Source organism: Buteo buteo, unplaced genomic scaffold (assembly GCF_964188355.1).
Source record: "Buteo buteo unplaced genomic scaffold, bButBut1.hap1.1 HAP1_SCAFFOLD_573, whole genome shotgun sequence".
NCBI classification, from domain to species: domain Eukaryota; kingdom Metazoa; phylum Chordata; class Aves; order Accipitriformes; family Accipitridae; genus Buteo; species Buteo buteo.
In genome coordinates this window covers 2,762-14,446 of record NW_027439692.1, presented here as the reverse complement: position 1 = coordinate 14,446, position 11,685 = coordinate 2,762, and the positions used below count along the sequence as shown (strand labels likewise).

At 47.1% G+C, this 11,685-nt stretch overlaps 1 protein-coding gene across 1 annotated transcript; it reads left to right on the top strand.

Moving 5' to 3' along the window:
- The first annotated feature begins 4,504 nt into the window (after positions 1 to 4,504).
- On the top strand, positions 4,505 to 11,151 carry LOC142028540 (calcium-dependent secretion activator 1-like). The gene is made up of 4 exons (XM_075022357.1): positions 4,505 to 4,539; positions 5,642 to 5,780; positions 8,490 to 8,726; positions 11,026 to 11,151. Exons 1-4 carry the CDS (start codon positions 4,505 to 4,507, stop codon positions 11,149 to 11,151), a joined length of 537 nt encoding a protein of 178 aa, XP_074878458.1.
- Positions 11,152 to 11,685: the final 534 nt, after the last annotated feature.

The following is an 11,685-nucleotide window of genomic DNA, read 5'->3' as shown; positions in this document are numbered from 1 at the left end:
GTCCACGGCATGTTGCATAAGTGCTACGCTGATCATTGAAGGTTGTATCTCTATGCGGCATCCTGTCATTATAAATCCTTGTAGCTTACAACAACATTATTTCATTATAAACCCTCATAGCTTACAACAACGTTCTTTCCAACAGTGCTGAGCTCAGAGCCTGGATATAGATCCGCATCGTGTTTAACTCACACATGTCTTTTGGGAGCGTGCCCCATCAATAAGTGTTCGGTGGCACATCCAGACCCACTCTTCTCTTACCGACCGGCTGAGTGCCATGTACGGCGTGTCACTGGTGCCACCAGCATCATCCCCAGGCTGGGGGGGTTATCCCAGCTGCAGCCCTCTCACTGCGGCCGATGGCACGAGGGCCGTACCCTGCTCGGTCCCCAGGCAGGTGGGTCAGTCTGAGGTGTTCATCTGAGCAAAACTGCTTTGGGGCTAATGGAGAAGGGAAGAGGAGGGCAGCCTGCACCACCCCAGCATCACGTTTGGAGCCGGGGCTGTGATTGTAAATGGTTTGGCTTTAAGCTGTGATAAACTGAAGCTGGAGCTTTAAATCTACAACACTTTGACTGCAAAAACCCGGGAATTTAAAGTGTCCCTTAACGCTGTTCATGTGCTTGAACTGCCTCCGGTGTTTCCCAGGGTGAGTGGAGGTAAGCCTGGGCTCCTGGCTTTAAATACTACAAAGCTCAGCTTGGGCAATACAGTGGGAGTGTCTGACACACCAACCAAATAGTTTAGGCGTGGATTTGGTAGGTGCCTATGCATCTCATTGAAGATCTTATGACTTAATTAGGTTGGTTGGTTTGCTTCTGCCCTTCGAAGGTGTAGAGAGATTGTCTTCCATCCCTCTGGGATAACATGAGGACAAGTCTCACAGTGAATTTGTTTCAGGGTTGTGGAAGCAAAGGATTGCTTCTGCAGACCAGTGGCTGGTTCTTACTGGTGATTAAAACTGTCAAACTCGCATGATGAACATTTTTAACCTCTTTCATTTATTAGTGCCCATTAAAAATTATTCCTTATTAGCAGTTTGTATGTAAAAACCCCCTGTCTTCTGCAAGGTCTTCTTGCAGTGGAATGGTCTCCAGGGGTTAAAGTAGGCACATGTCCTGCAATGCCTTCAGCGATGGGCTGGCTGCCATGCTAGTCAGTTTGGGGCTCCACTCAGAATCTGATATACATAATTTTAAAAATTTTTATTCTTTTACTTTAGCAATTGTTACACCAACGTAGATAATCTCTGCAGGGCAAGCAGAGAGAACTAATGTCGTATGCGGGTAGACGTATGAAAACATCTAATTTACCAGCAGGCAGTTGGGTAATGATCAGTTGAGAATTGCAAATTATATACGTCATATATTTGTGGCATGCTGCTGAAGAAAAGCCCAGTGCATATGACAAATCATATATATACTGAAATTTATAATACTTTTCATATTTAATTGACTGGGGCAACCTTATGATTTATATCTTTGCTTTATTCATAGCACACCCATAACATAGTCATAATGCAGAACAAAACTAATTCAATTTCTCTTTGACTTTGTAAATCATTTATATATTTGGCTGTCAAGTATGTGAATATAAAGTGGGCATGCATACAGCAGAAAATAAATATCTGATTCTCTAGTTAAGAAATTGAGTTTTAACGATATTGGGATCTGTGTTGCCTTACTTGGATGTTTGGTCTTGCTTAGGTAGCATGCCTTACGTTTGCCTCTTACTTTATTTCACAAGCAAAGTATATTTTATGAGCACCAGCATGACTCTCTTAATGGCCCTATATAGTGTTATGACTGTGTAAAACGTACTCGGCTTGCTTTGACGGCAGCAGGTGCCCTTCCCAAGCTCAGGAGCAGTAAGTGGCTGAGCTGTTGGGCTGCTGCTCTTAGGCACAAGAGATCTGCCGGAACGTGCCAGGAGGACGCAGGGACTGCAGGCAGGGGCTGCCTCATTAGTGCTGTTCTGTAGATAGCAAGAAGAAACCGTTCTGCTGGCCACAGCAGTGATTGCTTTCCCAAAGATCAGGTCTTACCATGGAGCTATCATGCAGTCTTTGAAAATAAGGCCTGGAAAGATTTTTTTGTTTCCTTTAAATACCAGGTTACCTGACTTGTCATCGCTAATTAACCTTGGGAAGCAGAGCAGTATATAGCCCTGAAAAGGAGTATCTTACCCACTGACCACAACCAAGGAGGCTGCCAAGGGTGCTTGTTGCCTCCTAAGAAAAATAATCTTCTGCAGTCAGATATTTCCTTGACGTGGTTTTTGACACCTGTAGCCTCACTGGAAAACATCTGCAAAATCAAGATAGTGCAGAAAGTGTAAGGCAGTTTGCTGGCTCATTATCATATCGCAAAAACAGCTCTCCTCCAGAGCAGCATCCTTGATTTCTAAATTTAGCACATGAGTTATTTTGGGTAGCGTGTGATTAACCTCAATTACTGTAGCTCGGGTTTAATTCAAATAATGCCCCCTCTTTCAGAGTTGCAATGAAATGGAAATCTGGGACTGTACATTCCCTACCCTTAATGAAGCAGCTCTGAGAGATACTTGCACATTGGTGGAGATCAGTTGTGTGATGCATTTGTTCATGGAGAAATTAATGGGGGCAGCTGATCCCAAAAGGTGTTGGTGGTCCATGGCTCTGTACTGGTTTGGGGATCAGGAATATAAAGGTGAAGGCAGCAGGTTACGTGGTGCGCCTGGTGTGAACAAAACCTGGGTGGCCACAGCAGAGATCGCTGAAACTTCAGTGGATTTGGATCACGGTCAGGACACTTTGTAGTTTTCCTGCTTGAATTGAATCAGTAGTGGAGGCTTTCAAAAACTAATCAAAACCAGACTTTCCCTCAATCTCAGCCATAAGGAATGTTGGGTCTCTGGAAAATCATCGGTGGGGAAGCAATACGCCTGCACGGGCGCAGAGCTACATGAGCATGTGTGAGAGAGGGGAGACACGGGATGCGCAGGCAGACAACCGAGAAGATGCCACGGAAAGCGGTAGATCTGGGAGAAAGCGGCATATTTCAGCCCATCCAGGGAGTGCTAACAAACGAGCTCATCGTTCGTCAGGCTGAGAATTGAAAGTTTAGTCGTCGCTGTAGCTGTAACTTTCCAGACTGCACTGCACCAGCCAAGCCTTTCTTTTGTCAAGCGGTTTGTCTCCAGAGGAGGATAAAACCCAGAGAGGTGGTTAACACAACCCCACGCCAGCGAATAAAGCTCATTTATGTGTAGCAGTCGGCAGGAGAGCTGACCTACAGTAGCTTGTGGCAATTGCATTTGCTGGTAGCCAGAAGGAGCTGATACTTTGCAAATGAAGGCAGGATTTGGATGGAGGAGCCAGCCCTCCCACCTGAAGTCACGTTTGCTTGAGGAGGTGAACCAAATCCGTGAGGTTTTGCACCAGGCTGAGCTTGGTTTTGTGCCTCATGGGTGGAGCGGTGCAGTGACCACACCGCTGCCGCATGTTTCTAGCCTTGTGCGTGGCCAAAATGACCCTGAAGGAGTCTAAAGAGTGGTTAGAGTCTGGAAAGCAGCTATTAAATTGCCACCTCATTACAGCAGCTATCGACTTCTTCGGGGGCTAGTTTGATTTTGTGCTTTTTTATTGTTCTATAATTTATGTCTGTGTATTCCCACTAAAAATAACAGATCTGCCCGCAGTCCTGCCAATGGGAAACTGTTCACAGCAGTCCCCATGCCTCTTCCGTGTGTGCTGTAATTGCTTGCTTAACTGGCAGAAACAACATTTTACCCTCAGAAGACATTTCGGGGCCAGGCAGCTGCCAAACACTGAACCACAGGGTTGTGGGTAGTGTGTTGGGAAAAAAAAAAAAAAAAAAGAAAAGAAAATCTCTGCTGAATGCTGCAGGAAATCCAATTGCACGAATTGGGTGGTAGCACAGGGATGCAGCAATATGGGGGAAAAGGGAAAGAAAACAGGCAAATGTTATTGCTGTGCACTTCCGCTGAGCCGCCTTCTGTCTTTTTCTGGGTGGCAAGCAGGGCTTGGTGATCTGGAGCTGCCGTGTGTCCTGCCCCAGCACAGGGGGACTACGGCTTCCCAAGCACCAGCGAAGTGATAGCGGGGAGGGCACCCCACTTTTCAGGGGTTCAGATAGTCACCGTCAAGGCTTGCTGCCAGACTGGCTCACAGGGCAAAGCGGGTGTAAGACCTCGGGGTGAGGATGCTCAGCCCCAGGAGGCAGCTGGGCAGGCATCAAAACAGGGTCTGCACAGTCCCCTGGTCCTGTCTGTCTTGGGGTGGTGACCGCTGTGTGTGTCCTTTGTGGGGGCCTCTGTCCCAGAGTTGGGCCTGTCACCGCTCCCTCTGTGCTATTACTGATAGTGTAATACAGATGGTCAGCCTGAAGAACTGAACTGCTTGTAAAGGCGCCGCATCGGTTGATTTTTCATCTTGATTTGCCTTTTGTTTTTATACAGCTGGACAACCCAGATGAGCAAGCAGCACAGATCAGACGCGAGTTAGATGGACGTCTTCAAATGGCAGAGCAAATTGCCAAGGTAAAAAAAAAGTCTTCTGTATTAATAAGCTCTTCATAGAGAAGCACATAAGTAGCTTGATGCAGTCCCAAGGTCCTGTCCTTTTCTCACAGGTTTCTTCTCCCAATAATCACCAGTTAAAAATTAGCAGATTTTTAACTACAAACAAAACAACAAGTACAAATGAAGCTGTTGTGGTGCGCATTTCTTGGAATGTCTTGATGAGCTGGGACAGTTTAGGTTCCTGCAAAATCCCGTACGAATCCTCAGTGGTGGGGAAGATACTGTCCTGAAGTGCTCCAGCTAGATCTGCAAGTGCATGTCTGAGCCCTCTTTGTCAAACTTCTATGCTAGGCAATAAGGTGGGCGATGGCATGTAAAAAGGAGCCAGAAATTGCCCTAATGGGGTTTGTGCCATTCGCTGGGCTGCTGGGAGCCACAGTTCCCTGCCTATAGGTAGATGCTGCCTCAGTAAAGGTGCTTTGGGTGTGTTGTCCCAAACTTGTTCACACTTTGCACGAGAGCAGTCAGGCTAGCCTTGTGCTATGTGGACACCACTGCCATGTGGAACAGCAGGCATGGGACCTCCAAACAGTTCTCATAATCAAGCACTCAGCTAAGCTCCCTAGAGACCTTTCTGTAAGGAGACGTCTCCCTAGGAGCAAATCACACTGTCGCTCAGTGCAGATTTACGTGGCTGCCAATGGACCATAGATGGACGGAAACCCTGGATCCTGTTGACATTAGTATGGCCAGGATTTTATCCTTGCCTCTAATCAGATGCTCTGAGTCAGCGATAAAGCCCTAATAGGGCTGATGTCATTGGGAATGATCTATCTGGCTGTTCTTGATAATAAAGAAACCATTACTAGAAGGAAGATTAAAAGGTCTAATCAGAGAGACGTAGCTCAGGCGAGGGACCTGCCTTTCAGCAGCAGTCCTCCTGGCACTGAGCTCTGCCCAAATTGGGGGGTTTTACAAGAAAGCTAGTATCAGAGCTGTTTGCAAGCACACTGATATCCCTGGGTGTGAAAAGCAGAGCACATTCATTTATGGTCAGGAGTTAGCAAGGGTGCCAGTAGCGCCTGCGCAGTTACTCTTCACTAACGCTTCTGTTAAGCAGCTACAGTCGTTGCGTCTTTGGGGAGGTGGGTTCTGTTTTTCCCCACTTCACTGACAAAAACAGTAAGGTGGCCCAGGACCACGTGGCCAAAGGCTGGCGCAGCAAAGCAGCAAACCGACTGCAGCTCCTTTGTTCAGCAGTAAGCCCTTTGCCATTTTATTGTCAAGAAAACCGACAGTATTTTTTATTTGTGGCAAAATGCAAGCCCCTGTGCAGAGCGCTGCTGCTCCGGTTCTGAGATGGGCAGCCAGGGACTGGGGTGCCAGGCTGAGATTGCCTGGTTTCATTGTTTCATTTTCTCTTTATGGCATGTGGGACAACAATATGCATGGTTCAGTAGCAGCCAGCAGAGGCTGCAGCTTCATGAATTATTTTTTGCAAACAAGAATTTGCCATTTCTATTCCTCCCCCAAGGATGCTGAAAACAAGCCATGCCACTGCTGGCCCTGCGAGAGACAGTCAGGGGAAAGTCCTCAACAAATCTCCTTCACATTACTGCTGCAGGCCTTCTCTCCAGAATGTCAGATCCCTCCAGCACCTGCCTACAAGAAACCTTGTTCTTTCAGACCCACGTATACCATCTTTTGGAGGCATATCCAAATGACCTTTTGAATCCTTCTCTGTATCCTCCTTTGCAGGCAAGGCTGCTTTCCCTCTAGCGTAGGGCAGGTTCACAATTCAGCTCAGCGAAAGGGTAGCGTTTCCAATTTTATCTCCAATTTGCAGCTTTTAATGCAGATTTGCTGCACAGGGAGACTTACAGTGCTCATGAAACCAGCCCTGAGGTGGCCGTCTTGGAGATTCCATGCTAAAGGCAAATCAATGCCTCAATAATAAATTAAGAAATTCGCGTTGGGACATTTGTACTTCAGAGGCAACAAAGGCTGTGGAGTCTAATGGGACCTGGGTTTGCGGTGTTGGAGAACTGGTGGCTCTGCAAGCCCTCGTCTGACCTGTCGCCTGACCTTGAACGAGTCACTGTGCACGCCAGCTTTCCTGCATCTGGATACCAGGGCACAGCTCTGGGTCTTTTTACCTCCTTGTGTGCCCAGGAGAGTGCAGCTCAGCACAGCGCCGGTGCAGCGTTAGGCAGGGTCCCCCCCTGAGCCTGACTCCATCAAAGCACATAAGCCCAGCCTCGGAGCCAGCCAGCTTGAGGATCACGTTCAAAGTCAAGCAGATGTTTTAAAGCTGAATCTGGACAGGCTTTTTACTCTGCGTGTTGTACTTTTCCAGCAGCTAAATGAGAGCAGCATTACAGCTGAGAGCTTAGTGATGCCAAGGCAGAGGTATATTTTTCTCTGCAGTAGCAAGTGCTCCGCTGTCCTGTGGTGCTTTTCTCCCCACCCAGTCACCTTGGCCTCAAGGGCAAGGAGGAGCACACGTAGGGGCAACTAAATGAGACCTTGTGATGACACTGGAGCAATATGTCCAACTGGGGCTGGACCTACTCCGCTCCAGCCTGCTGGACTGGTCATTCCTTCTGAAGAGATTTGTGGGGCAGTGCCAAAATTGCAGTCCCTGGAGAGGTGGATAGCAGCAGGGTGAAAAAACAATAATGTTTGAACATCATTGCTTCAGCAGTAGTTCTCAAAATCTACAAAACAGTTGTTTGGTTTTTTTTCCTAGGAGTGGCTTGCAACTTATCTAATGCATAGATAGTAAACCAGACTGATTAGGTAGTTTATCTTATGCCAGGTCTAATTTACATGAGGGAATTGCTTCCCAAGATTGAGACTGGAAACAGAAGACTATATTTTGACTGCTTGGTGCGAGTGCTGCTGTGAGCTGTGCTTGTAATGGGTAAGCTATTGAGGACCGATGCAAAAATTAGTGCAGTGGAGTACTTTTTCAGCAGCCTGATGACGGTCTTCTAGAAGAAACATGACCTTGTTTTCTTTTCTAGCATATATTTTACGAACTGCTTTTTACAATATTATGAATTGCCACTAGGATACTTTGCACGTCAGCCTCGAGTTCCCTGGCTGCAGATGCTGCCCTGCTGTCGTACGCTTTGCACAGTCTCTTGTAACCCGCTGAGAGACGTTCTAACCCTGAGCAGATTCGAGGCGTGGGCAGAGTTGTCAGAAGACGTAGGGCTCGGACCAGCGATCCTAACAGAGCTGGAGCACGGGCAGCAGTTCAAAGCTGAGAACGCACATTGGGGAACATCATGTTTTGCTCTCGCTGTCACCTTTGTTTTTAGTGTTTAAGTGTCCTGTTTACAACAAGCAGCACTGGAGGGTCTCACAGTGAAAGGTTGTCTTGTCGGAGGGAGACACAGGCCCTGGCAAGTATTGGAAAAGGTGGTTTACCCCTTCTTCCAGTTGGGACCACACATTGCTGCCCACACATTGCTGCCCACACATTGCTGATTTTCCCTCCTTGGGCTTCTTTCACACCTAGAAAACTAATGGAGCTCAAAAGTGTTTTAAAAAGAGCTGGCACATTTGGGAGGCTGGAAAACAAGTCCCTTACTGTCAGCATCCTCTGCATCATTAGTAAATTGCTGTCAATCACAAAGTTCAGCTGAGATCTGGCCTAGAGTGTTTTTAATTGTGAATACATACTTATAGGAAGAAGTCCTTCTGCAGATTGAAAAAAAGAATAAGATGCAACTGCATGCAAGAAACAGTGAAGTTGGATAAGTACCAAGCAGTAATTCTATGGGTAGCTAACAATAATGTTTCTACATTACACGGGGGGAAGCTGTAATTTGTCATCTGGTTTGTGGGAGTTCTCTGCTCACAAACCTCTCTGCAGATGCTCCTGGGGGATTTTCCCAGTGTAACAAGTGGTTGCTGATTGTCACAGCCATTGATTCTGTTTTTTTGTTTCCAAATCCAAGGAGCGCAAGTTTCCGAAGTTTGTGTCCAAAGAAATGGAAAACATGTATATTGAGGAGCTGAAGTCGTCTGTCAATCTCCTGATGGCAAACTTAGAGAGCATGCCTGTGTCTAAAGGAGGCTCTGAGTTCAAGCTGCAGAAGCTGAAACGTAGTCACAACACCTCAATAATTGACATGGGAGAAGAAAATGAGAACCAGCTTTCCAAGTCAGACGTCGTGTTGTCATTCTCCCTGGAGGTAAGGTTCATGCACACAACAGTGTGCAGAGTTCATGGGAGTAAAAATCACAGCAGCCAACTTCTGCTCAGTTCAAATTTAAGTTAGGTGGAGAGAAGACAGTAGAAATCACTTTCTGATCTCCATGAGGAATGGCTCCTCCGTGAGTTACCAGAAGCTTTGCCTGTGGTCAAACACTATGTCCTTTCTGGACATCTTGTTAGAACAAACTATGTGAGATAAACTGTCTGGCACTTCCTGGTGATATATATATCAAATAGCTCAGAAATCCACATCATTAACTGATGTCTCCATGCAGCTTGTTACTGAGTGTACCCCAGTAACCCTGAGCCTGTATTGTCCCTGAAACCACTATAATAATGCAACGCCATAAATGTCAGGCTGTTTAATTATTGCCAGTTAGAGGTGTCACTGTATTTCCCTGCAAGCCTTGCTTCCTCTTTGGAGAATTGCTAAAAATGGCTGGGGTTTGAAGGCACCCAACAGGTTGGCTTGGAGTTTGTGTGGAAATACGGTGCTTTGCTGGCTTGCTCTTTGCTTTGTGTGGATTACTGACTTTCTGCTCAGTGCTCTGTTGAGCAGTTTGTCTGTACAGCCCAGGGGAAGGCAGGGTGCTGCAGGGACCCGCCGTCACCTCCGACACAGGCTGTCTCGGCCCTGGAAGCAGTGTTGCTGCAGTATCTGTTTTCAGCCAACTTAATTGTTCTGTGCAAACATATTTGCAGTCTAAGTAAGACATTTACTCCAAGGAGTCATCAGTACACCCATACAGAGTTGTTCTTGTCTGTCAATGAGTGGGTTTATGTTACATTGTCAAAACAACAGCCAGGTTGGTGTCAAAAATGTAGGATGCATAAAAATCAGAAAATTCTATTTTTGTATAGTTTCCTGTTTATTTGTCTTCCTAAGGGGTCTTTTGCTATATATATCATGCCAATGCAAAACTTAACGATGCTGGTTGTCCAGTCTCAGAGTTTAACTCATTAGAAGTCTGAAACCATCTTTATAATATTCAGTTCAGTCTTATTTAAAAATAGGTCTATGAACCCAGAGATGGTGCCTTCAACAGCAGCATCAAATAAAGCCTGACTTCTAAGTGTTCCCGTACGGAGGAGCAGGGAACTATCACAAAGCGGTAGACCTCTCTGTTGCAAAAGCCTGTGCAGCGTGTATAGCCATGCATAAAGGGACTTGCCCTTACCGCAGGATTTCTCAAACGCTTTGCTCCAGCCGAACCCCGTCTGGTGGGAAGCAGAAGCTCAGCGAAGCACTGACTTCAGGAGCTGGCAGGTCTGTGCACTGCTCTGTGCACAAAACTCTTGCTGCAAGAGAGCTTTTACTGAAAATGTGTGCTCATCAGAGAGGGTTTGTGGAGCTCTGTGTGCCAGGGAAGGGATCCTCAGTGCAAGGACAGATCAGAAGACCTGAGGAGAGGAATTTTAAACCCCTGTGGGCTATCATAGATAGCCGTAGTAAAACACGAACAGAAACTCCCACGGTGTTTCTTGTAGAAATGTTTAAGGTACGTGGTTAACAGGATTATCACCTTTTAAAAAAAAAAAGGGGTAATTACCTGCAAGAAACTTAGATGGTGATTTCTTAGTAAGGAAGATTTCTTATAAGAAAGGTGGAGAAAGACTTTTTACCAGGGCCTGTAGTGACAGGACAAGAGACAACCATTTTAAACTGAAAGAGGGTAGATTTAGATTGAACGTAAGGAAGAAAATGTTTACGATGAGGGTGGTGAGGCACTGGAACACGTTGCCCAGAGAAGCTCTGGATGCCTCATCCCTGGAAGTGTTCAAGGCCAGGTTGGATGGGGCTTTGAGCAACCTGGTCTAGTGGAAGGTGTCCTTGCCCACAGCAACGGGATTGGACTAGATGATTTTCAAAGGTTAAAGCCAAACCATTCTATGATTAATCTTGAAAATAGGCTTTTGGCACCAGCTGAGTAGCTGTGTGCTTTTTTTCTGGATTTCCTATATTAAGGCACTTCTAGGTGGGGCAGGACCTTGTCTGTGAGGCCCATCTCCTGAACCTTGGTACAGCCGTGGGCACCCGAGGGTCTCAACAAGCCCACGTGCAGTCAGAGGGAGACCTCCCGGTCTCCATACAGACCTCGCTGGCTGCCGCGGTCCCCGCTCCGCCGCGGCAGTGCCACCGTCCCTGCCCACCTGCCACCACGGACGTCCAGCAGCACGTGGAGGACCTCAGCGCCAGCTGAGCCCCTGGGTTCAGCAGCCGGAGCGAGGCCTGAAGGAGGCTGCTCCTCTGACATTCCTCTTTCTTTGACCCGCAGGTTGTTATCATGGAGGTGCAGGGTCTGAAGTCACTGGCCCCCAACCGTATTGTGTACTGCACTATGGAAGTCGAAGGTGGGGAGAAACTGCAGACTGACCAGGCTGAAGCCTCAAAGCCAACGTAAGTTTTGCTTTGCCTTTTGCTCTCTCCACCGTGCTCTCCTCTGCCCCATCTCCGTGCTGCTGAGCTGCTGCGGATAGCTCTCTAAGTAAGGCCGGAGGGGACTCTGAGGAGCAGAGGAGAAACGTGGCCTTTCACGTATGCAGAGCATCATCCTGCGACTAAGAATGGCACATAAGCCCTGATTGAGAAAAAAGTGTTAATGACAGGCTTACATCTCTTGTAGCCATAGAGACATAAATTTGTGCCTATACGTAAGTACTTTGCTAAATAGGGATGGAGTTAAGCATGTGCTTAGATAAATACTTCTCTGAGTGTCCATCTGAACTGGTGCCATCAAGTGTAGGTACATAATCTCATCCTCACCGTCAGGGTTTTGGTGGTCCTAAGAGAAAGGGAAACAGCTGGCGGGGACATGCTCCAGCAGCCACAGCCAGAGGTGGGAGAGAGGAGCTGGGGAAAGCTTCAAGTCACTCAGTTAAAGCTTTATCTGAGGCCACTCTGCCCTGGTCCAGTTCAAGGGCAGAGTTTTGTTCTG

Excerpts from the sequence above, each read along its gene's own strand:
- LOC142028540 (XM_075022357.1), top strand. The coding sequence starts at position 4,505 with ATGGACGTCTTCAAATGGCAGAGCAAATTGCCAAG. Across the intron at positions 4,540-5,641 it reads TGGCAGAGCAAATTGCCAAG|CTACAGTCGTTGCGTCTTTG; the intron begins GTAAAAAAAAAG and ends TCTGTTAAGCAG. Across the intron at positions 5,781-8,489 it reads TGCAGCTCCTTTGTTCAGCA|GAGCGCAAGTTTCCGAAGTT; the intron begins GTAAGCCCTTTG and ends TCCAAATCCAAG.